At 39.0% G+C, this 22,721-nt stretch overlaps 1 protein-coding gene across 3 annotated transcripts in view; it reads right to left on the bottom strand.

The window, feature by feature from the left end:
• Window positions 1–1,776: 1,776 nt before the first annotated feature.
• The window catches only part of LOC101743221 (inositol polyphosphate-5-phosphatase A), a 34,764-nt gene continuing 13,819 nt past the window's right edge, over window positions 1,777–22,721 (bottom strand). For 2 of the 3 annotated variants that reach the window (XM_012690325.4, XM_062676357.1), the window contains 8 exons: window positions 22,127–22,255; window positions 20,412–20,567; window positions 19,402–19,526; window positions 18,609–18,716; window positions 16,719–16,806; window positions 15,721–15,845; window positions 14,307–14,460; window positions 11,153–12,861 (listed from right to left, as the gene is read on the bottom strand). In XM_012690325.4, coding sequence (XP_012545779.1) covers window positions 12,316–12,861; window positions 14,307–14,460; window positions 15,721–15,845; window positions 16,719–16,806; window positions 18,609–18,716; window positions 19,402–19,526; window positions 20,412–20,567; window positions 22,127–22,255 — 1,431 coding nt within the window. In that variant the 3' untranslated portion in view covers window positions 11,153–12,315. Of the gene's footprint in view, window positions 8,256–11,152; window positions 12,862–14,306; window positions 14,461–15,720; window positions 15,846–16,718; window positions 16,807–18,608; window positions 18,717–19,401; window positions 19,527–20,411; window positions 20,568–22,126; window positions 22,256–22,721 lie in introns of those variants that run through there. The other variant, XM_012690327.4, reaches the window with a different exon arrangement.

Here is a 22,721-nt window from a genome sequence, read left to right as displayed (position 1 = left end):
CTACCCGTGCGGACTCACAAGAGGTCCTACCACCAGTAAACTTATAAGTTATTATTAAATTGAAGTTATTATTAAGTTATTATTAAACTTATAAGTTTTATTCGAACGCTTGCCGTCGTTCACATTAACAAAACGTTAATAAAAATCAATAAATTATATGTCAGTCATTCTGTACAAGTGTTAAGTGTCAACTAAAGTTTATTTAAAGACCAAAACTTTAAAAAAGAAACATTAAAAAAAAAGATACAAATACTTTATAATCTGTGCTTTGTTTTTGAGTGACCAAATAACGCGGGAAACATACATTATGTCATTTTAGTGAATTAGTTTGTTTTTAGTCTTTTAATTAAAACAAAAATGTTACACGTCGTGACGTTACCGCCTCTATCACAACACAAAGACTTTCAGGGCGTGGATAAGATTAATTACAAGAAAGTGTCGCGGAGTAGCATCGATCTGTCCAATTCTGGAATATTAATCGTAAACAAAACGAATAAAGAGAAGAAATTGTGTTACAAAATCACGAGTTACCTGGCCGAATGGTGTCTGCAGAACTGCATGGACTTCTGCGACATTTGGCGGGACTGTGGCTCCTAGTCTAAAGAAAACTTGTAGAACCTATACTAATAAGTCTAGTGGTTTTTACGGATGTTCAGTTATAACTACTGAACCATGCATCTGACTTGAAACTTGGTCATCATCATCATCATCATTTCAGCCTATCGCCGTCCACTGCTGAACATAGGCCTCTCCAATAGATTTCCAGTGCGATCGGTCCATTGCCACCTGCATCCAACGAGACCCAGCGCTTTTTACTAGGTCGTCGGTCCATCTAGTAGGTGGCCGTCCCACACTGCGCTTGCCAGTACCAAACTTGGTATCCATGTAGAAAACACATGTACTTAATGGATAGGCTAATATTTATATGAGTGTTGGACTCGCTAATAATAATGACAATAAATAATAATGTTAATTTTAAATGCCCAGCGAAACGGGCGAGTACGGCTAGTTATGTATAATACTTACTATTGTGTGTTATTATTTGGAAGATTCTCTGCGGAGTTCCCTCTAGATCTAGTATATTATTGCATTATAATACTATGAGAGCCTACGGTTTTCTTTTCGTATAAAAAAAAACAATGTACATTTTCGCAGCATCTGAAAATTAACACCATGATACAAATCGAGGGGCGAAAGGCGATTTGGTTTAAGCGACATTTTTGCAACTTCGCAGGAGAGCCATTGAAAAAGTTTAAAATTTGAAAAAACTTTTTTTTTATTGCCCTTGTAGGCAGACGAGCGCACGGCCCACCTGATAGTAAGTGGTTACCGGCGCCCATGGACTTCAGCAATGCCAGGGGCAGAGCCAAGCCGCTGCCTACCGCTTAATACTCTCCACAAGCCTCGTTTGAAGAAGGACATGTCATAGCGCTCGGAAAACACCGTGGAGGGAGCTCATTCCATAGCCGGATGGTACGTGGCAAAAAAGACCTCTGCAAACGCACTGGATGACCGCAGTGGCTCCAGATAGTATGGATGAACTCTACTCCGGTGGCGGGCGGTGCGGTGCGATGCGATTCTTCAGCTATTTGAATGGGGCAAACTTAATTAAAGTTCAATTAAAAGCATCGAACTATTGATACTAATACCAAATAAAACGCACCTTTAATTACAAAGATAAATATCGCGTAAATCCAATAGCCATTCACCCATCGATGGAGATTCAATGAAATTAGAGCATTTCTGTTTATATAAAAGGTTTCAAAATGAAAGAACTTTTATTTTATTACATTTTAATAACACCAGTTACAAGAAGTGACTAGACACAATACAACAATGAGAATAACACACCTATAGTCTAAGAGTATTACAACTGTAATACAATTGTATTGAATCAACTTCTGTCACAATCATGAACTGTCATCCTTCGTTACGATTACGGGCATAATTCGGAGACGAATCACGCGCCGCGGGCAAAAATCCGTCGTCGGTTTTTTATGTATGAGGGAATACTAGTGGCCCAGAGGCCTTTCCAGTTTCACCAGGACAGGTGGGCGAGCAAAGGCTCAACCAGGAAGGTGGGATTTGGTAACAGCTGCCCTAGACGTCCGTACCTGCCTTTACGGTGATAATATAAATAAAATGGTTTCTGTCAGCCGTCAGCCATATAATCCAATCTAATAAATTCGGGGTAACAAATTAATATCTCAAATAATTCCGAGCGATTCGTTATTTACATTTTTAGCTTTTATCGCGGGCTTTGAGCACGGTGACCGAATCAAGAAATTCCGTAACGAAAATAAAACCTAACACCCACTCCACCTACCATGTAGATCGCGTTCAACACATTCACACGTTGCGCTTGTGTAGTATTTCTGAAAAAGCGCGCGGCGTGACGTCGCACTGCATGCGCATCATGAAAAGTCTGGCCATCTCTCTCTCGCGCGGTCTAGCTTATGGCTGTGAAGGAGACAGTTAATGTTTTGCTTTTGTTAATGTTTATAAATATAGCGTGGTCTTATTTTATTTGTATTGTTTTAATATTAAATTATTATTGTCTAATTATAATTGCATACGTTGATAAAAAATGCTATGTAATAGCTTTACTGCCACACGTGTTTTTTTTATTTCTTTCATTGGGTAGACAAGTAGACGCTTCATCTGATTTAGAGTAGTTACCGAAGCATATAGCCATGACGTCGGAGTCTTAATTGTATTGGATAGCACATCCCATACTTCAGAGCACACGAGTGTATCGAGCGCCAGCGTTGATCTTCCTCATACCGTAACAGTTTATTTAAGCTTTAAACAGGATCGTATTGGTTTTGCGAGACATATAGCGCGGGACTGCCTTTGACCTAATGGATACCTTGAGATAGGTAGGAAAATGAGGCCTTCTAAACGCCTCTTCCTGTGTATTCTTTAAAAAATTGGCGAATTGAGAGGAATTAAAAGATTACATTCTTCTCAAGCCGCGGTTGAGCACCTACCGAGAGTAGCCATTAGAAAAGAAAAACCTGTTTCAAAGCATCCCCATGCAATTCATAATTTACGATAAACTAATTTCGGTGTAGCTGATTATGATCACGTTCCCAGAGTCGCGAAAACCTCAATAACGTGTAAGCGCAACTTATTGGGCTCCCAATTAAAAACTTTAACTTCTCCCTGGCAACATTCACCTGTGACAGAAGCTTTCCAAACAATTGAATTGTTGCTAAGTATTTACGCTAAGTCAGTGATTTGCGTGTTCGTCATGTCATTGCTCGACCTTAACCAAATCAAAACTTAATGTTGAGATAAACTAAAAATAAATCGACTAGACAACGTTATTAAGTACTTAGTATTTATTAAAAACTATTTGAATCTATTTGGAAAACGACTATCAATAAGCCAACTTAAAAAGCTAAACGTAAAACAGGTAAATCAGGTAAATAATCGTGAACATAATTTTCATGATTAAAAACAATTTCACGGTGTAATCTCGCGTCTATATCGTTGATTTTACAATACCCGATATTTCTAATACGTAGATGACGGTTGGTAGATCCGATATCGTATCGGCGATTAAACCGGGAAAGAGTCGTTAATCAGGTGTACGGTTAGCGTTAAACATGATGAATAATATCGTAAAGGGAAGCAGGAAGAAATTGAAAGCGGCCTACTTTGACGGTCGGTCACGATACTTGAAGCTGGAAACAGTTACTGACGTTCTGTCGTAAAATCACACAGTGGAGGAACGCATCAGATATTTTAGTTGACAAAATCAATCTTAGAAACCCCGTTAAAATTTGCAAGCTATTCAGAACAATACTGATTCATGCCATACTCCACAAAGAGTACACAAAACGCATTATGCTGCATCATAGACGTTTCCCAACACAGCGGACAATACTCACTAAATAATACATAACGAAAAGAACACTTAAATCACTGAAGTATACTACACTACGACACGACAGTACATTCCGAAAGCAGAACTACACAGGAATCGTAAAATCTAAAATACTATATTAACAACAATAAAATTGTACTTATATAATAATATGATAAAACTTTTGTATAATATAATACCGATATCAAATGAGTCGATCAGTCTATAGGGCGGGAAACTGATTTGTTTTAAGTGTTGCCATGTATTAAAAAAAAACGTATCATTGCACAACTTTATTTACTACTAGGACATACTAGGACTCGACTAGGATAAACTTTATCATGTTGCTTAAGTATTAGTTCTACTTTAATTAATATTCTTTGCAAATGTGAGGTAGTTGCAAAAAATCGTTCATCTAGATCAGCCTTTCCCAAAGTGGGCGATAACGCCCCCTAGTGGATGCTGAAGGCCCTAAGGGGGGCGGTAAGAAAAAAATGGGGGCGTTGTGTAGAGGCTTGGGAGGCGATTTGTAATAACATCTAGGAGGACTCCTAGACACCGACTGAGCTCCTGCTAAAGTAATTTTTCAGTAGGTGAAAAAATGGGGGCGTTAAAAAACAATCTATTCTCAAAGTGGGCGGTAGACGAAATAGCTTTGGGAACCGCTGATCTAGATACAGTTTTCGTAATAATACCGTCCAACAAATGCAATATTCATTGCAATAACAAATTCATTGCATTTGCCAATATTCTTGTTGTCGCAAGGGGTAAGTGCAACCCCTATCAAACGAACCTAGATATTTTAAAAGTTTATATCTCATACTTTATCAAACGATCGGAATAATTTCAACAAACATTCTATACCACTGTTTATCTCACATAATATACTATTGATTTTAATCAAACACGACATCTCTCAAGTACCCAATTTCCAATCAATTCTAAGCGGTAGAACATTGCCTTAGAAACTTCTCGACTCGAATTATAATTTAACAACTTACATTACACATTACCTTACATAATAATATATATATATATTTTTGGACAAAACGTGTGGCATCATAATTAATAATAAATTTTAATATAAATTCGGATTAACATGGCAAAGGAAGAAAATGATTAAGGCTTTGATAGACGACTGACGTGACGTGGCGGTTCTTGGTACGAAAAAATGCGATCAGATATAAGATATTCGCCGAGTTATAAGCCGCCTATAATTCGCCTAAACTCTGGTATCAGATAAGACTTAAGATGATGGTTTTAATGATACGTCAACAAGTGAGTTGCCGCCTTGCTCGATCAAAATTAAATGTCTTCTATTTCCCTTTAAGCTGTACAAATATTCATCTACAGGACGTTTGGGCTAGAATCCTAATGCGATTTTACACGCGTTTGCTCATATAAAAACTTCTAGCGTCAGTCAAAACCCAACAATTGTTTCTATAATCAATTTTATATTGTAAAAACTATGTAGGACTAGTTTGTTTTATTATGGTCAAAAATGAAAGTATGAAAAGTAAATCAATTGTTACGATTTCATCAGGACTAGACTATTGAATGGGTATATTAGGCTGGTCACGTCACTCAATAACCGGAAAATTCGCTTCGTTTCAACCAATTTGAAGATAAATCTATCTATTACGGCATGATTTTTAATTGAAAAGAGTTAAAAATTATTTCGTAACTAATTGTCTTAGAAATATTTTAAATTGATTTACTTTATAATTTTTTTATTAATGATTGAACCTCATGTTGTACATATTTGCATATTTACCTAGGTATTTGAATTTAAATAGGCGACGCAATTCTAGAAAAATCTATTTACATTTACACAAAAATACACTAAGATATGCTAAATGTTTGGTGGGAAAAATAATATTGATTTAATCTATAATAAATATAAGTTTATTTAAGTTTTAAGTGAATAGTGACGTCAAAAAGACTAGAGATGAGTATTTAATATTTTTTTTATTTTTAGATTAAGTATTTTTTTTTTGGAATGGTTATTCAACTTAGATTGGTTTAGATGACTAGTTGATTCAAACATTCAATCGGTCTTCCGATAACCGGTCGCAAATGAGCGCGAATACTGTTTAGTGATGAATTTTTTTTTAATCCATCATTTTCGCTCTGTATATAAAATAAAACGTTTGTGGCACTCGATACTACATTCTAGATATGTGTCGTTCGTTCAATTTTAGAGATTCAGATCAGTACTGACCTGTTGACAAAATGATCCGGTTCGTACGACCCGTTCAGTCGAACGAACGATTAAGCGAGACTGGCGCGGGGCGAGACGCGGCAACCCGAAATGACCCGAATGACCGTCGTACTCGTATGGTTCTTTTCTTCTGATTCGTAGGTTTTGTGTTAAACGAGTCGATTTAGTGAACGACTCATATTTTTTGAAGTGACCCTATCGTTCGCGCGGAATTTGAGACCCGGGTCGTTTGACTCGTTCGTTCGCGAACGACACATATCTACTACATTCCTTTCTTTGAAAATCCTACCTTTGAAATTTATCGAGGCAATTTTTTTAGCAGCACAGTATATTCACCTTACGAAGTAAATCCGGTTATATCATTTTAGTTTATCAACCGAGTAAAGAATTACGTTTCTTTCCACTCAAAATCAACGTAACAGAGTAAAATATATTTTACATCTACCCTCAACATTCGTTTTACTTGTGGACACGAACGAACACACAGACACGCAGAGATAAAACTCTTTTTTTTTTTTCTTGAAGTATGGCCACCAAGCCTTCAATTTGGCAGCAATGCAGTTTATTTTAAAACTTCTATATTAAGAATTAGACAATATATTTTCTAATTTTTTTAAGTTACGTTATTAATCGTATCAACTATATATTTTGTTCGAAGAACAACAATAGAATTAATTGTGTTGTTCATAATCCATGTTACTGGAGGTAAGACCTCTTGTGAGTCCGCGCGGGTAGGTACCACCGCCCTGCCTATTTCTGCCGTGAAGCAGTAATGCGTTTCGGTTTGAAGGGCGGAGCAGCCGTTGTAACTATACTGAGACCTTAGAACTCACATCTCAAGGTGGGTGGCGGCATTTACATTGTAGATGTCTATGGGCTTCGGTAACCACTTAACGCCAGGTATGCTGTGAGCTCGTCCACCCATCTAAGCAAAAAAAATTTAACACGGGCATTTATCAATATCGAAATACTTCTAACGTCACCTGATAATCGATCAATGTACTACAGCATAGCGCTTTGTCTATATATATATAGTTTATCGCATGTCAGAGCGAGACTGTCTCCCGGAAGTAAGACAAGAAAAAACATTGCTGTTTCAGTGCAGCAATGTAACACGTTAATGATCAGCTGACGTTCGGGGTCAACGTCCGCGCGAGGCCTGCACACATTCATACTAGAATACAAGCTTAACACATCTACCGTCCAAATAGCTTACCTACTTTATAATTTATTTATCAGAAGTCACTTAGTAACGTGCAAGCGCGAGTCAAGGATGATGAAGGCAAATGCTGCCCAAGGTCAAATATTAAAAATTAACAATTAAAAAAAAATTCAAATGTCAAAATTCAATCGCTAATACCTTCATAATGTCGTCGTCTCAGATTCGTATTTAAAAAAAATCACTTAATACATTATATAATTAATTAATTAAAATTTCGGACATTAGAAGGGTTCATTGTTGTCAATTATTAACTGTATAATATAGATGAGTAAACTCGACAATTGACTAAACGACAATTGAGTAAACTTGACATTACGATAATGAGGCAATAAAATTATAATTATATGTACGTCTTACCATCAAAACGGCTAATAGCACAAATTTTAATAACGTCTTTATTAACGTTAGCCTTTCTCTGAGTGACGATTTCGCATCACCGCTAATAAAATTACTATTTTACCTATAGACACGACAAGTCTTTACAGCATTTAGAGCTCTATTGTTTTTTTAAATAACGGCTATTTTAACTTTCCAGTGATTTCGCGATAGAAACAGTGAAAGCGCTATTACTCAATCGGGTAAAAACATCGTTGATAACCCTCACTATAGATTCATAGATCAGGTGCCAATGGCAATGCCTATAATTAAATTTAAGTTTAAGTATAGTCGTTATTAGCAACGCTTTTTTAACGTTATTTTTAAAAATCGCGTATAGTTAGTTCCCTAGACGTAAAGTATTCGTCTTTAGAACACAGAATTCGGCCCGTGAGTTTATATATCGGTCTCTTTGAATATTTCACAGACGTTGTCAATATTGAACTGTATGTAGCGCGACTCGGGCGGGTCGGCGTTGTCGCGTCCGTTGTCGTGTCCGTTGTCGTGCTCATCGTTGCGCAGATGCTTTGGCGACGACTCAGGGTGGTACTCCAGTCGCGAATTACCTGGAACATTAAGCGAAGCACCCATTTTATTGCATCGACTTCTATCGATCGATAATAAGACGCTTCAGTATTTGATAATCTGCGCTGAAAACGGACTAAACGAAATTTGAGGACTTTTGGCAGGAACGCGAGGAGTGAAGTTGTGTAATTTGTTTTATTTTGTCTATTTAGGACAACAAAGCGATCTATAAAACAAAGCCGCTGGACGTAACTTCTCGGGATCCTACAAAAAGTCCACTGAAAAAGTCTTAGTAAATGACCACCATTTTACTGAGATCATATTTCATCCTATATCACCTCATTTCATTTCATTTAATTTCACTCCATAATATCATTTTTCATAAAAATTAGAGTATAAATTAAAATAAGACTTGACCCATACGTCATTCGGGGTCATAGACTATATTACAATAGATCACGACATAACTTCACATATGTCAAAAAAGCGTAAGGTGCTATAACGGTTGGTGAAATACCAATCGATATTTTTGATGACAATCTTGAGTCCGATTCCACTAATAATCGGATGATCTATGAGGAAGTCTGTCCACGAATTTAATGGATCCTGGGTGACCCGTCAACCGTCAATCCTTACGAAGCTGATAAAGCACTTGGATGTCAGCAATTCCACCACCCCAAAAAAGTTTTCCATCGACCGACATTCTGTTCGTGACCTTTCTAGCCATACGTCATAGGTCATGTTAAATAATATCATACTCTATTGCCAATGCAATAGAAATCAAAATTAAAGTGATTTATTAGTTCAAAGCACTGCAAGCCAAATATAAACGGTCACAAAAACATCACAACAGACACACTACATATCTAAAATATTCGAAACTAGAAGCATAAGATCGGATATTCGTAATTCAACATTTCGTTTCGTTTGAGACAGTTAAATGTGAAACAGTTAAATGGCATTATTCAATTATTAAAAAAATATGGAATTAGTTTTCCTTCATAATTTCAACAACAAAAATAAATAAAACAGAGAATGTGTTATATACAAAGTTGATATTGATGTTAGTTAAAATGTTTGTCGTCTGTGCGTTTACACACGCGAGAAAAAATAAACAAAGGCATAATTAAGAAAAAAAGCTAGTTAAAAACAAAATATGGACATATTAAATAATATATAATAAACATATTAAATCTTAATATTATTATTGTTTATGAAAGAAGCTAATACATTAAAATACTTTCAGTTACTTTTAGCTGAATCGAAGATCCGACCTTAAGCTTCTAACGCCGAGTACAATGAGTGCGAGCCAACAATACTTACAGACGGAGCGATTCACGCGAAGCAGCCGACGGAACTAACGACACACACACGTAACTACAATACGTACACGTATAAACAATCAATCGGCAAACATATTATGACGGTGCAACCGGCGCCATCTTGATTTTTGAAACGCCATACTTTCCATTATTATCTATATATTAATACGGGAAGGAAAATGTTTGTACCCCTTTTTACGAAAATTGCGTGGAAATTTCCCACACTTATAGAGAATACAGAGGAGGAGTGCAGAACGTTTATATTTTTTTAAATAATGCTTAAAAGATACATTAAATCAATAATAAAAACATTACACATACTACATACCATGTATTTGGCGCACACACGCATGCATACTATTTATTTATTGTCAAACTTTTGTTCTTGACGTCTGTGGTCAAGTGCCTTTGTACATAATTTTCCTATTACTCTGTGCTATGTCTTCTTTTTTTGTGTATACATAAATAAATAAATAAATAAATCAAATTGAGAATAGATTAAATATTGTTTGTCTCTATTAATATTTGTCTATATTGTAGTCTTGACGAAATCTGTGATTATAGAAGTATAATAGTCTTTGAAAATATAATCATAATAGTGTATGTACAAACTTATAATTTTAATTAATTATAGTCGAATTTCGACTACTGAGCTACTACTAGTTATTATTACCCTCCTAATAATTAATAGATTACTTCTTCAAATAATTCGTTTTAATGACCATGAAGTGTATAACAAAGCTCATGTCGGAGTGATTGGTGCAATAATGGCCACTAGAATATATAGTAGAAGAATGTGGGTAGTTTGTTGATGAATTCTCTTGAATACCGTCTGTACTTTTTGGCTGGAACGCGAGGAGTGAAGTTGTGTGATTTGTTTTATTTTGTCTATTTAGTGTTTCTTCGGGTTTAAATGTGTAATAACGGTGGTTTATTAACTGTTTAATATCTGTGAAAGTGCACAATTGTGGGAAAATGAAACAAAGCTGCTGGACGTAACTTCTCGGGATCCTCCAAAAAGTCCACTGAAAAAATCTTAGTAAATGACCACCATTTTACTGAGGTTATATTTCATTCCATTTCATTTCATTTAATTTCATCCCAGTTGATTGATGTCACAAATAATAATTAATTGTCTTCGTTTCATTTCATTTCACTCCATGTTATCATTTTTCATAAAAATAAGAACATAAATTAAAATAAGACATGACTTAAAGGTCTTAGTTACCAGGTCATAAAATCTCTTAAAAATTGAATACCGTCTTAAGCAATTGTTTATGTACGTTGTATGTATGTACTTATAATAGATTAACTAATCATTTGAACATTAAGGAAACAGTTATCTTTAATTATGTAGTTTAGATTAAATAAATAGTAGTGTTGTGCCTATATGTATTCATGAGGTATATTCCAAAGACCCACTATTTAAAAAATAATGTACAAGACTAAATGTAAAATGATCAGTGAATACACTCAACGGATATTTTGGAACCAATAAAACATATACTATTGAAACTGTCTGTCTCACGGGGGGCGCCCCTCGCGTGCGGACCCTGTCCACGCCCGAACGCGCAATACAATTACAATCACCGTGCAATAGAATAATAAAAAATAAATTAAAAATAAATGCGGAATGTTTATTTAATAAGTCAAATTAAATATTAATATTATTATACGTAATCACGAAAATAGATATACTAGGTTATGATTTAATAATATTCTCATAATATTATTTTTAATACTTATTAGAGGTTAAAGGTTTGTTTAGAACAAACTCGCAAACTGTATGAAAAATTATTCAGAAAAAAAAAACATTTTCACTTAAAATTAAGATGAACGAAACAAAAATTAAACTCAACAAACAAAATCAAATGACCAACACGCTTGAGCAGTGCGACTAGAATAAAAAATAAAATTAAAAATGATTTGGTATGAAAGAAAATTAAAACTAAAAAAAAAAATATTATGCTTAGTATTGCATTTCGAGGACTAAAAAATATTGTAGTTTGTTATAAACTTGGAAAAATCGATTAAGGAAATTTAGTTTTTTTTTTTTAAGATTTCGTTTTTCTATTTTAAAAACAATATTACTCTGCCAGCCGTACTACAACTAGTCTCAAGTTACCTTGCTTCATAAAGATTCCCTCGTGATAAATGTATTGGTAAAGAAAAACAAATAATTACAGACTAGATACAGACACAATAAGCACGATGTTGCCACACCTAAAAATATTTACCTACTGCTACTTACTACTCGAGTTCAGAAGCACAAGGTCGGATATATTTTCAGCCAATATTGGTGGGTACTTTTGTTTAATCTGACCTCTAAGCTGTAAAATTTTGATAAGTCACTAAACATTTTTAAAATTGGTGTCACAAATATCTAAAATACTCAAATGCTCAACTTCAGAAATATTTGATAAAGGAGTTAAAACAAAACCCGACCTTATGCAACTCGCATCGAGAATTACAAAACCCATGCTACACTACACACGGACACATACAGACAAACGTGCATGCGGTACAACAAAAAAACTACAATTACAAATGCATTGTCAGCGTGGTCTTTTTAAGTTATAAAAAGCCATACTTATTTAAAACGCAAAACTAATCGATTACTACTGATATTACTAGAACATTAAAGCGTGTGTGCGCCGACCTGCCCTTGCCACCGGGTTATTTTTTATTGCCCTTGTAGACAGACGAGCATACAGCCTATCTGATGGTGAGTGATTACCGTCGCCCATGGACATCAGCAATGCCAGCAGAGCCAAGGGCATCAGTAAGTGCAGCATTTACTCGATTCACATTCGCATTGAGCTCTACGCGTCCTGTGACAACGCAGGCCGTAGCAACGTAGCGCCAGACAGCACAGGCTAGTAGAGTCGCTACTGCCGAGCTCGGCCTCCCTGCCGGTCAGCAGACGATCCAATCTGTGCTTTAGCTGCGTCGGCGACACGCTCCTGTCTCGATTGGGTTCAGTCGACCTCCCCTCCACATCGGAACCCTCAGCGTTAGGGCTGTCCGCACTCTCCGGCGTGTAAGGGTCGAGGCATCGCCTGACGCTCAGCAGTGCGTCGTCGACGTCGCTAACGCACAGGTCGTCGTAGTGCGCGTCGGCAGTAGTGATCTCTACGTGGGGGATGCGGAACATCGTCTCGTTGAGGGAGCCGGTCCGGCGGCGCGGCGGGGGGTGGCGGTCGGTCGGGGAGGCGGTGGGGGCGGCCGGTCGGAGCGCGCACAGGTCTGGGTGGGTGGGGTGCCGGAGCAAGCGCGGGGCCAGCCTACCTCGGTCAGCCTGCAGCATCACGCGGAGGTAGATCGGCTGCGGGAGAATAAAAACATTAAACTATTTAATCACAATAGTGTGTACGGACCAGCGCGCACATCATTTTTTTTATTGCCCCTGTAGGCAGACGAGCATACAGCCCACCTGATGGTGAGTGATTACCGTCGCCCATGGACTTCAGCAATGCCAGGAGCAGAGCCAAGCCCCTGCCTACCCCAAAAGCCGCTGCCTACCGCATATTGCATACTGATGCATTTTACATCAAAGTCATTCATTTTCGAGTCAGTTCGTGTAAGGCGTCGCATACTCGCATTATGTCATTCTTATCATAATCAGTGTAAGCATATCAATAAACAATTAATCAGTATTGGAGTTGTTATCATTATCACAACAGAGGGCTGTGTGGACGACCCGTACATAGTGTCTCTGTGTTTTTTGTGGTCGTTTTTTATCCGATTCAATTCAAACTGATCATATATCCAATGTCACAGTATGCACAAAAATGACATGTGCTTAGAGAGAGTAAAAAAACATTTTTTTTTTTTTTCTTTTGTATAATTTTTTTTTTAAATCCTCGTGGCCTAAGGGATAAGACGTCCGGTGCATTCGTGTTGAGCGATGCACCGTGGTTCGAATCCCAGGCGGGTACCAATTTTTCTAATGAAATACGTACTCAACAAAAGTTCACGATAGATTTCCACGGTGAAGGAATAACATCGTGTAATAAAAATCAAACCCGCAAAAAAAAATCATACAACACTTTGTTTGTTATAGACGAATTGAGTAAATTATATTAATTTTCGGTTTCAGAAAATTTACGAAAGCCTTCATTAAAAATAAAATATAGGATCGATAATGTTACTGCCATCTACACAGGAGCAATGAGAAACTAATCGAAGCGAAGCCATCTAGTTGCCGACGCCCGTAAACTTTTTTGTTGAGTGCTTGAGTGGCTTATCTATAACTTATTTATGTGTATTATCTATGGATGCCACGTCAGTCTCGGGATTGTGGACTTTTTGGCGGGAACACGAGGAGTGACGCTGTGTATTTTTTAATTTTGTCTGTTTGGTGTTTCTTCAGGTTTAAACGGGTAATAACGGCGATTTATTAACTGTTTGCTGGACGTAGCTTCTCGAGATCCTCCAAAAAGTCCACTGAAAAAAATCCCAGTAAATGACCTCCATTGTACTGAGATTATATTTCATACCATATCATCTCATTTCATTTAATTTCATCCCAGTTGATTAATTAATCATCTTCATTTCATTTCATATTTTTTTCATAAAAATTAGAATAAAGATTAAAATAACATATGACTTACAGGTCTTAGTTACCAGGTCACAAAATCCCTTAAAAAAAAAACTCGGGATCGTCGGGCTGTCGATAGGACGTTACGTTATAATCCCAATGCACTTTAGTCACCGAACACGTGTTTTATTAATCCTTTCCCAGTATAGAGACTCTTGAAGCAGACTGACCTTGTGGTCCCCCATGCAGGCGGTGTCCCCGATGACGCCATACTCGGTCCGCCGGCGCCCCTCCCCGCGCCGCACCTCCCCCTCCGGCTTGTTGCCCTCGGACTGGTTCCGCACCAGCCGGCGCCGCCCCCCCCACGCGTCCGACTCGCCCGCCCTGCCCCGGGACACACACGACTCAGCTTTGCGAAACCATAAGCCGCGCCGATAAAGTAACGAATCTAAAATGGCGACGGCGATCGTGCGCTCTCACTCTAAACTATTGCTGCCTTTAGTCGCATACGACGCGTACTGTATGCAAAAAAATATCAGTGTCCTTAGTGAGTTTTTTAACGTTATCGATAGCGTAAAAGTTAACTCATATTTGTATGGAATGGGATAATTTGCTTATGTTTGCCGCTAGGGGCGCTGTTCCAACTTCATACAAAATTGGGCTAACTTTTACGCTATCGAGAACGTTAAAAAACTCGCACTAAGCACACTGTTCCGACTTTGTTGTGGAGTTCGAGTTTTTTCACTTTCAAGCTGTGCGACTTAGATGACTGGCAGCAAAAGTGTCTACGCAAGTTGCATCCCAGATGAGACACCTCCTCTTCTGCCAGGGCATAAAGTAGAGTAAATTCTCATTTGTTTTTTTTTATATTTATTACAACAAACAACTTTTTCTTTATATCTTTCATTTTCTTTATTGGCCCTACCATTTATGTCAGTGCAGGTACATAGACGCCATTTTCGATTCATTTCTTTATTGGCGCGGCTTATACAACTTTTATTAACCTATATGTCGGAGACGGTCATTAGTGTGGTAGCTAAACGAATCGCAGCACGACTCCCGAGAAATAGTAGCACGATCACGGCATCTTCGTGCTACGACAGAGCCTAGCCGATGGAGGCGCGTAGACGCCATCACCCTTACTAACCAGCCTTTTTGAAGAGCGGTGCCTCCAATCATCTGCAATACTGAGGATGTCGTCGATCCGTGAAATTATCGTATCTGTATCGGCAGAAATAGGCAGAGCGGTGGTACCCACCCGCGCGGACTCACGAGAGATCCTACCACCAGTAAAGACTTCCACGGTGAAGGAATAACATCATGTAATAAAAATCAAAATCCGCAAAATTATAATTTGCGTAATTACTCGACCTCTTGTGAGTTCGCACGGGTAGGTACCACCACCCTGCCTATTTCAGCCGTGAAGCAGTAATGCCTTTTGGTTTGAAGGGGGGGGGGGCAGCCGTTGTAACTATACTTGAGACCTTAGAACTTATATCTCAAGGTGGGTGGCGCATTTACGTCGTAGATGTCTATGGGCTCCAGTAACCACTTAAGACCAGGTGGGCTGTGAGCTCGTCCACCCATCTAAACTTATAATTTAAATTAATTATAGTCAAAACTCGGCTCTGTGTCGGCGCGCACCTGGCGCTGATGGCCTGCTGCACGCTGGTGGGGTCGGCGATGCTCCTCCTGCTGAGCGCGAGCCCCGGGACCGCCAGCGCGTCCAGCTCCAACGCGCTGCCTTTCTTCTTCAACGTGTCGTTGCGCTACGGACGTACAGACTTGTGACGTCACTGTGCACTAGTTCTGTTTCTTTTACGGGGCTGACTGAAATCCAGCGCTGTTCGATTTATGGACTTTCAACAGCATTGGCTGAGTCACCTCCTTTTGCCTTTTTCCTTTTCTGTTATAATTTATTTAATATAATATAATAGATAATTCTTTTCTTTCGTTGACATTCATTAACAAAGGGGTGAAGGGTGTGTGACATGTGTAGGTGTAGAACACTCGCTGTCAATTATTTTTTTATGATTTAGAGATTACTGGGGCCCGAAGGCCTTTCCAGTTTAACCAGGACAGACGGGCGAGCAAAGTCTCAGCCAGGAGGGGTGGGATTTGCTAACAGCTGCCCTAGCGCCTCCAAAGGAGACCTAACAACTCAACGGCAGCTTCGCGAATGAATCTACTACCGGATCGGGATCCCTAAGCCTGCTCCTGGTGTTAGAGCTGAAGGCGTCTAATGCAAAGGTTATTGGATCTGATGGATCCGTAAGGACGTGTCTAGGGCGTCGTCGGTGACTGGCTCCTGTGTGAACAGGATAATACTTTATTTTACTTAGTGTGAAGGGCACTAAATTATTTTATTATTATTTATTATTATTCTATTGCGTAAACAATTCGACAAACACACTACCCTCCTCGTACTAAACATTTGCTGGAGTCCGGACCTCATCACGACATGAGGCTTAGGGATCAAAATCTCTTTTGTATCATCATCATAATCATCATAACGACCCGACACGAAACTCAGCGGGCTGGTCTTAAGGTTAGGTTGCACGTTGAACTCTTTGCCGAGTTCGATGGTTGCTGTGGAGCCCTCAGGGCGGTGCTGATTGTGAGCAGCAGAGCGTGGCACAGACCTTGCTGGCTGGTGAGCCGGATCTAGCGGGACTGCTGTCCGACGAGGCCCGGCCGCTGCTGCTGTCAGTGGACTCCGTCACGGACCTCCTGTAAATATTCAATACTACTCTGTACCTACTTGATTGTGCTTTTTGAGCCAGTGGCCCGATGACCATGTAGACTAGTTTATATTAAAATTAAACTAAAATTACATTAAATTAAACTTACAAATCAAACTCGCAAATATATTTTTTTATTCATATATAGATTTTATGTATTTCACATGAAGCACCTACTTCTGATCTATAATTTATGTTATCTATATATTAATACGTGAAGCAAAAACTTTGAAACCCCTTTTTACGAAAATTGTGTGGACGAAGGAGTATGAAATTTCTCACACTTATAGAGAATATAGAGAAGAAGTGCAGAATGCTAATTTTTTTTTAATTTTGTTATAAAAATACATTAAATCAATATAGAAAACATTACACACACTACCATATATTTGAAACACACATATACTCTTTGTTTATTATCAAACTTTTGTTATTGCTTATAGTCTGTAGTCAAATTGAGAATAGGTTAATATTCTTTATCTTTAATATTACGAGTATTTGTCTATAGTGTAGTCTTGGCGAAATCTGTGACTATAGAAATATAATAGTCTTTGACAATAGAACCATAATAATGTCCAAACTTATAATTTTAATTAATTATAGTCGAATTTCGACTACTGCGTGAACACTAGTTTATTTAAAGCAATGTGCATTCAAATAGGTCGCATATATATTTTTAAAACATACAAATCAATTACATTGTGTTTAATTGAAATGAAATATAATCATTAGTGGAAACTCGAGCTTATGCCTTCAACGTTAATATTCTATGTAAATAAAAAATATATTATTAATTTATGTGTATTAAAATTTTTAATTGCCGGTTTGGTTAAACCCTATGTACGTATAATATACTACTATACTATACTGGGTGTTAGGAGACCGCTTCCTTCTGAAGCAAATAGATTCTGATTTTTTTAAAACGTTTTCTTAGCATTATTTACGCTCCATCATGTTAGTACAGCTAAATGAAACGATAGATTCATAAAAAACACATTACTTTACAAAAAAAAACCAGCAATGAAACACTAGATCAAAATGCTCGGATCAACGAACGTTACGGGCGCGGCGTGGCGTGGGGCAGGCTCGCGTGGTCACACAAATTCTACTTCGCCACTGTGCTAGTCTTTACCTAGAATATCTGTCCCACATGAAAGTCTAAATGAAACTGCCATAAAAACTAAAAATACTAAACTTAATAATCGATCCCGACAAAACAAACAGTTTAAAAAAGAAAACGGTTTTCTGTAAAGTCGGTTTACTGACGGTAGTTGAACGTGACATCGTCATAAGAAAATACTGATGGAATGGTTTCATTTTTGAAAAGAAAATTTTAATTTTATTTGTTTAATAGATATTTTGTATGGACAATTGACACCACATTCACTTTTCACTAAACTTCATACTTGACGAAAACATGTAAATATATTATTGTACAGCAGCTGTCCACGCGGATGCATCGCTCACTCAAGTAGGAGAGAGACAGATGTCGAACGCTGCCCAACGCGGAGGCCGATTGTGCCTCTTTGTCGCTCGTTGCGCGCTCTCGCTTGCACTTCAAGCCTTAAATGGAACGCCTCAGAGCGAGGTAACGCCGCATGAGTCATGTTTTTTCGTGCGTGCAGCCGGCTCCATCGAATTATAAGACGTTGTCATGTCAATATTTTTTTTTTAATCAGGATATATTTTTTTTCCGTCCCATCATCAAAGGTGTCATTAGTCCTATCGTCTGTCTCGGAAGCGATCTCCTAACACCCAGTATATGTAAAAATAAATGTAACAGCGAGGTACCGGTCGTGTCGCGGCGTGTCGTGTCGCGGCGTGTCGTGTCGCGGCGGGTCGTGCAGCAGCGGGCGCGCCGCCTGCGACACCAGCACGCGGTCGCACCACGACGGGCACCTGCGGGCCGACACGCACGCAATCTGTTTAGAAGCTATACAGGGTATTTCAACAAGATATAATAGCAGACCACTGCTACAACTGTCATGAGTGAAGCTGTCGGTATATATATTATATTTATTGTATGTATATATCTATACTAATATATAAATCCACAGTGGTTTTTACGGATGTTCCGTTATAATTACTGAACCATGCATCTTGATTGACTTCAAACTTGGTATCCATGTAGTGTTGGACTCCCTAATAATAATGACAATAAATAATAATGTTAATTTTAAATGCCCAGCAAAGCGGGCGAGTACGGCTATTTTCTATAATAACGTATTGTCTATAGTACACCGCAACATACCTTCTATATTTTTATATTTTCCAGAATTTCTGTAAACTAAACGGTTGTCTGGAAGAGATCGCTTTTAGCGATAAGACCGCCTGTTGTACAAACGTATCTATATTCTCTCTCTCTCTCTCTCACTCTCTCTCTCTCTCACTCTCTCTCTCTCACTCACTCACTCTTTCTCACACACTCTCTCTCTCTCTCAATCTCTCTCTAACGAGACGAGCGAAAACGTCATCGTGTAGTAACTTCTCAGAAAGAGACACACGTATACGTTTCTAAGATTTAGCCTGCAGCAGAATGAGATAGAATGATTGTGAAGGTTAGGAATATGCCGCTGCTACCCACCTCGTCTTCATGTAGTGCGTGGGCAGCAGCACGTCCTCCTCGAAGGGGTAGGTGGGCGGGAACTTGACGGGGAACTCGAAAAGGTGCGGCCGCAGCGCCTCCAGCTCGCGGTCGTAACGCTGCAGCTGAAACAGGAGACCGGCGATCCGGTGTTCAGTACCGGAGCCCATGGACATCGACATCATTAACGCTACCAACCGCTTTAAGGCACTAGTTCGAAGTCAGTTCTATAGCACAGGTCCGTGGGCACTCGCATCCCGGACAATGAATAAACAGTATCTATTTTAATGGTTTTATATGAATGCTGAACGAAATGATACTTAGAAGTCATCGTGGTTTAAAAGATAAGACGTCCGGTGAATTTGTATGTAGCGATGCACCGGTGTTTGAATCCCGCAGGCGGGTAATAATTTTTCTAATGAAATAGGTACTTAACAATTGTTCACGAACAACTTTCGCGCTGAAGGAATAACTTCCTATTTCTGCCGTGAAACAGTAATGCGTTTCAGTTTGTAGGGTGAGGGCAGCCGTTGTACTATAAAACTAAGACTATGGTAGAGCTCATATCTCATGGTGAGTGGCGGCATTTACGTTGTAGATGTCTATGGGCTCCGGTAACCACTTAACACCATGTGGGCCGTGAGCTTATCCATCGAACTAAGCAATAAAAATTTATTATTGATGAATTGTCTGTGGCGGGAAGCCATCATACAACGCAAGATATTTGACAGATGCCTGAATCTCGCTTACATTTCCAAAATAAGCTTGTATATATACAAGTTCCTAACAACAACATTCGGACCGTCGGTCTACCGAGCAACATCACCCGCTCGGTGGAAGATCTTTCCTCCGTCGTTTAAGCCTTCCACACTGGTAACCCTGCGTGATGAGGCAGTGTAGGAAGGCTTTCTCTTCCTCCTTGCGAGGAAGCCTTCTACGACGAGCCTTCCACTTTGTCCTTGGTATGAGACTAGACGGTAATGTGAGGGGGGTGTCGGCAGGTCCCTCACCCAGGGCTCCCGGAATATCTTCTGGTGGTCGACGTGCGCGAACTCCTTCTTGCCGACCGTGAGCACGAGGCGCTGGTCGGCGCGGCGCCGGTACTGCAGCCGCCCGCCCTCCGCCCCGCCCTGCACGCGCTGCGCAGACAAGTCCTCGGTCACCTTCTGCAACATCACGCCAACAGAGACCGGTTTCAGCGAAGAGATCGCCTCTTGTACACTATACGAGCCTGTTGATTGTTCTTTTTCATGTTATGTTTTGGTATTCAATAAAGTATTTGCTCTCTTTCTCTCTCTCACTCCCTCTATCCCTCTCTCACTACCTCTATCCCTCTCTCTTTTTCCCACTTCCTCTAACCTTCCCTCTCTCACTCACTCTATCCCTCTCTCTCTCTCAGATGATACACCGTGTTTTTTTTGTACATAACAGATGGCGGTTGGATTTTATTACTAAACAACAAAGTTTGTGAACGTATTTATCTGTGTAAGTTTTATAAAAGTCATCGCGGCCTGAAAGATAAGTCGTCTGGTGTACTCGTATCAACGGAGGCGATTGTGTGGGTGTTCGAATCCCACAGAAAAGTACCATTTTTTTTGTAATGAAATACGTATTTAACGTATTCACGAATGACTTCTACGGTGAATGAAAGACAGCTTTATAATAATGTCTGCAAATTTTTTTTTAATGTGTGTCATTATTAAGCCACTGTGATATGTGCGTGAAATACGATATGTATAAGAAGAGAGTGAGCGACAGTAGACGAGTGTGGAAGGAGAAGACATGTTGCACCGACCCCGGGTAACTGGGAGAAGGACAGGAGAATGATGATGGGTATAAGCAGCGGCAATAAAGAAACGAATCTAAAATGGCGGCGGCGATCATGCGCTCTCACTCTAAACTATTGCTGTCTTTAGTCGCACACGGCGCGTACTGCGTGCAAAAAAAATATCAGTTCCGACTTTGTTGTTGAGTTCGAGTTTTTTCACTTTCAAGTTACGCGACTTAGATGACTGGCAGCAAAAGTGTCTACGCAAGCTGCATCTCAGATGTGACACCTCCCCTTCTGCCAGGGCATAAAGTAAAGTAAAGTACATTCTAATTTTTTTCTTTTTACATTTCTTTAAAATTTTAATAAACTTTTTCTTTTTAATATGCTTTAATTAGCTTCGGACGTATGTATGTATGTTTGTTTGTAACGGAATCTTTGAACATGATTTTGACCCCCTTATACTTATTAAGGACCGAAGACAAATAAATATTTAAAAAAAAATTTGAAAAAATCGAAATTCAACTAAAAAATGAAAATAATTAATAAATAGTTTAAAAAAATCTAACAAAATACGCTTCTTACACTATTTTTAATTCAAATTTATTAAAACTTATTTTCTATTTTTTAGTTCGATCTTCTATAAAAGCGTATTTTGTTAGTTTTTTTAAACTATTATTTTTATTTGCTAACCCTACCATCTGTCAGTGCAGGTAGAATAGTTCTACATAGACGCCATTTTCGATTCGTTTCTTTATTGGCGCGGCTTATAATGGCATCGACTTGTGTGTCTTGAGCGTCTTGAGTATGTGCGTTTTTTTTTAATTACCCTTGTAGGCAGACGAGCGTACGGCCCACCTGATGGTGAGTGGTTACCGTCGCCCATGGACTTCAGCAAGCCAGAGGCGGAGCCGAGCCGCTGCTCACCGCAAGCCTACCGTGGCGTGGCGCGCGTACCTTGACGACGCCTGCCGTGTCGGTCCTGAAGTTGAAGTCCCCGAAGATGAAGTAGGGCGCGGCGCTGCCGTCCGCGTGCAGCTGCCGCAGCGTGTGCCGCAGCGCGCGCCGCCGGCTCCGGCAGTACACCTGCGGGCACGCACTGCTGGATGACGGCAGACTCACAGGCACAGACTAAATATGTATACCTAAACTTTCTCGAGATTTTTGAAATTTATATGACAGTTCAATTTATTTGACAGTTTCATTTAATTGACGGTTTTATTTATTTGACAGTTAAAAACAAAGAAAACTAATTATGTACTTAAAAATGTTGGACCATTATAATAATATTTTTTTAATGAGTGAATTATCTCAATGTCTTCCTAGTTTTAAGTGGTGAGTAGAGACCACAGACATCTACAAGGTATATGCGCCGCCCACCAAGAGTCACTTGTTCTAAGTCTAAATTTTAACAATACAACGGTTGCAGCATCCCTCAAATCGAAACGCATTACTGCTACACGACAAGAATAGGCAGGGCGGTAATACCTACAAGTATAGACTCACAAGACGCTCTACTGCCAGTAGCGATGTTAACCCTTCACCTTGGAAA

Source organism: Bombyx mori, chromosome 26, assembly GCF_030269925.1.
Source record: "Bombyx mori chromosome 26, ASM3026992v2".
In the NCBI taxonomy this organism is placed as follows: Eukaryota; Metazoa; Arthropoda; class Insecta; order Lepidoptera; family Bombycidae; genus Bombyx; species Bombyx mori.
This window is presented reverse-complemented; position numbering and strand designations above follow the sequence as displayed.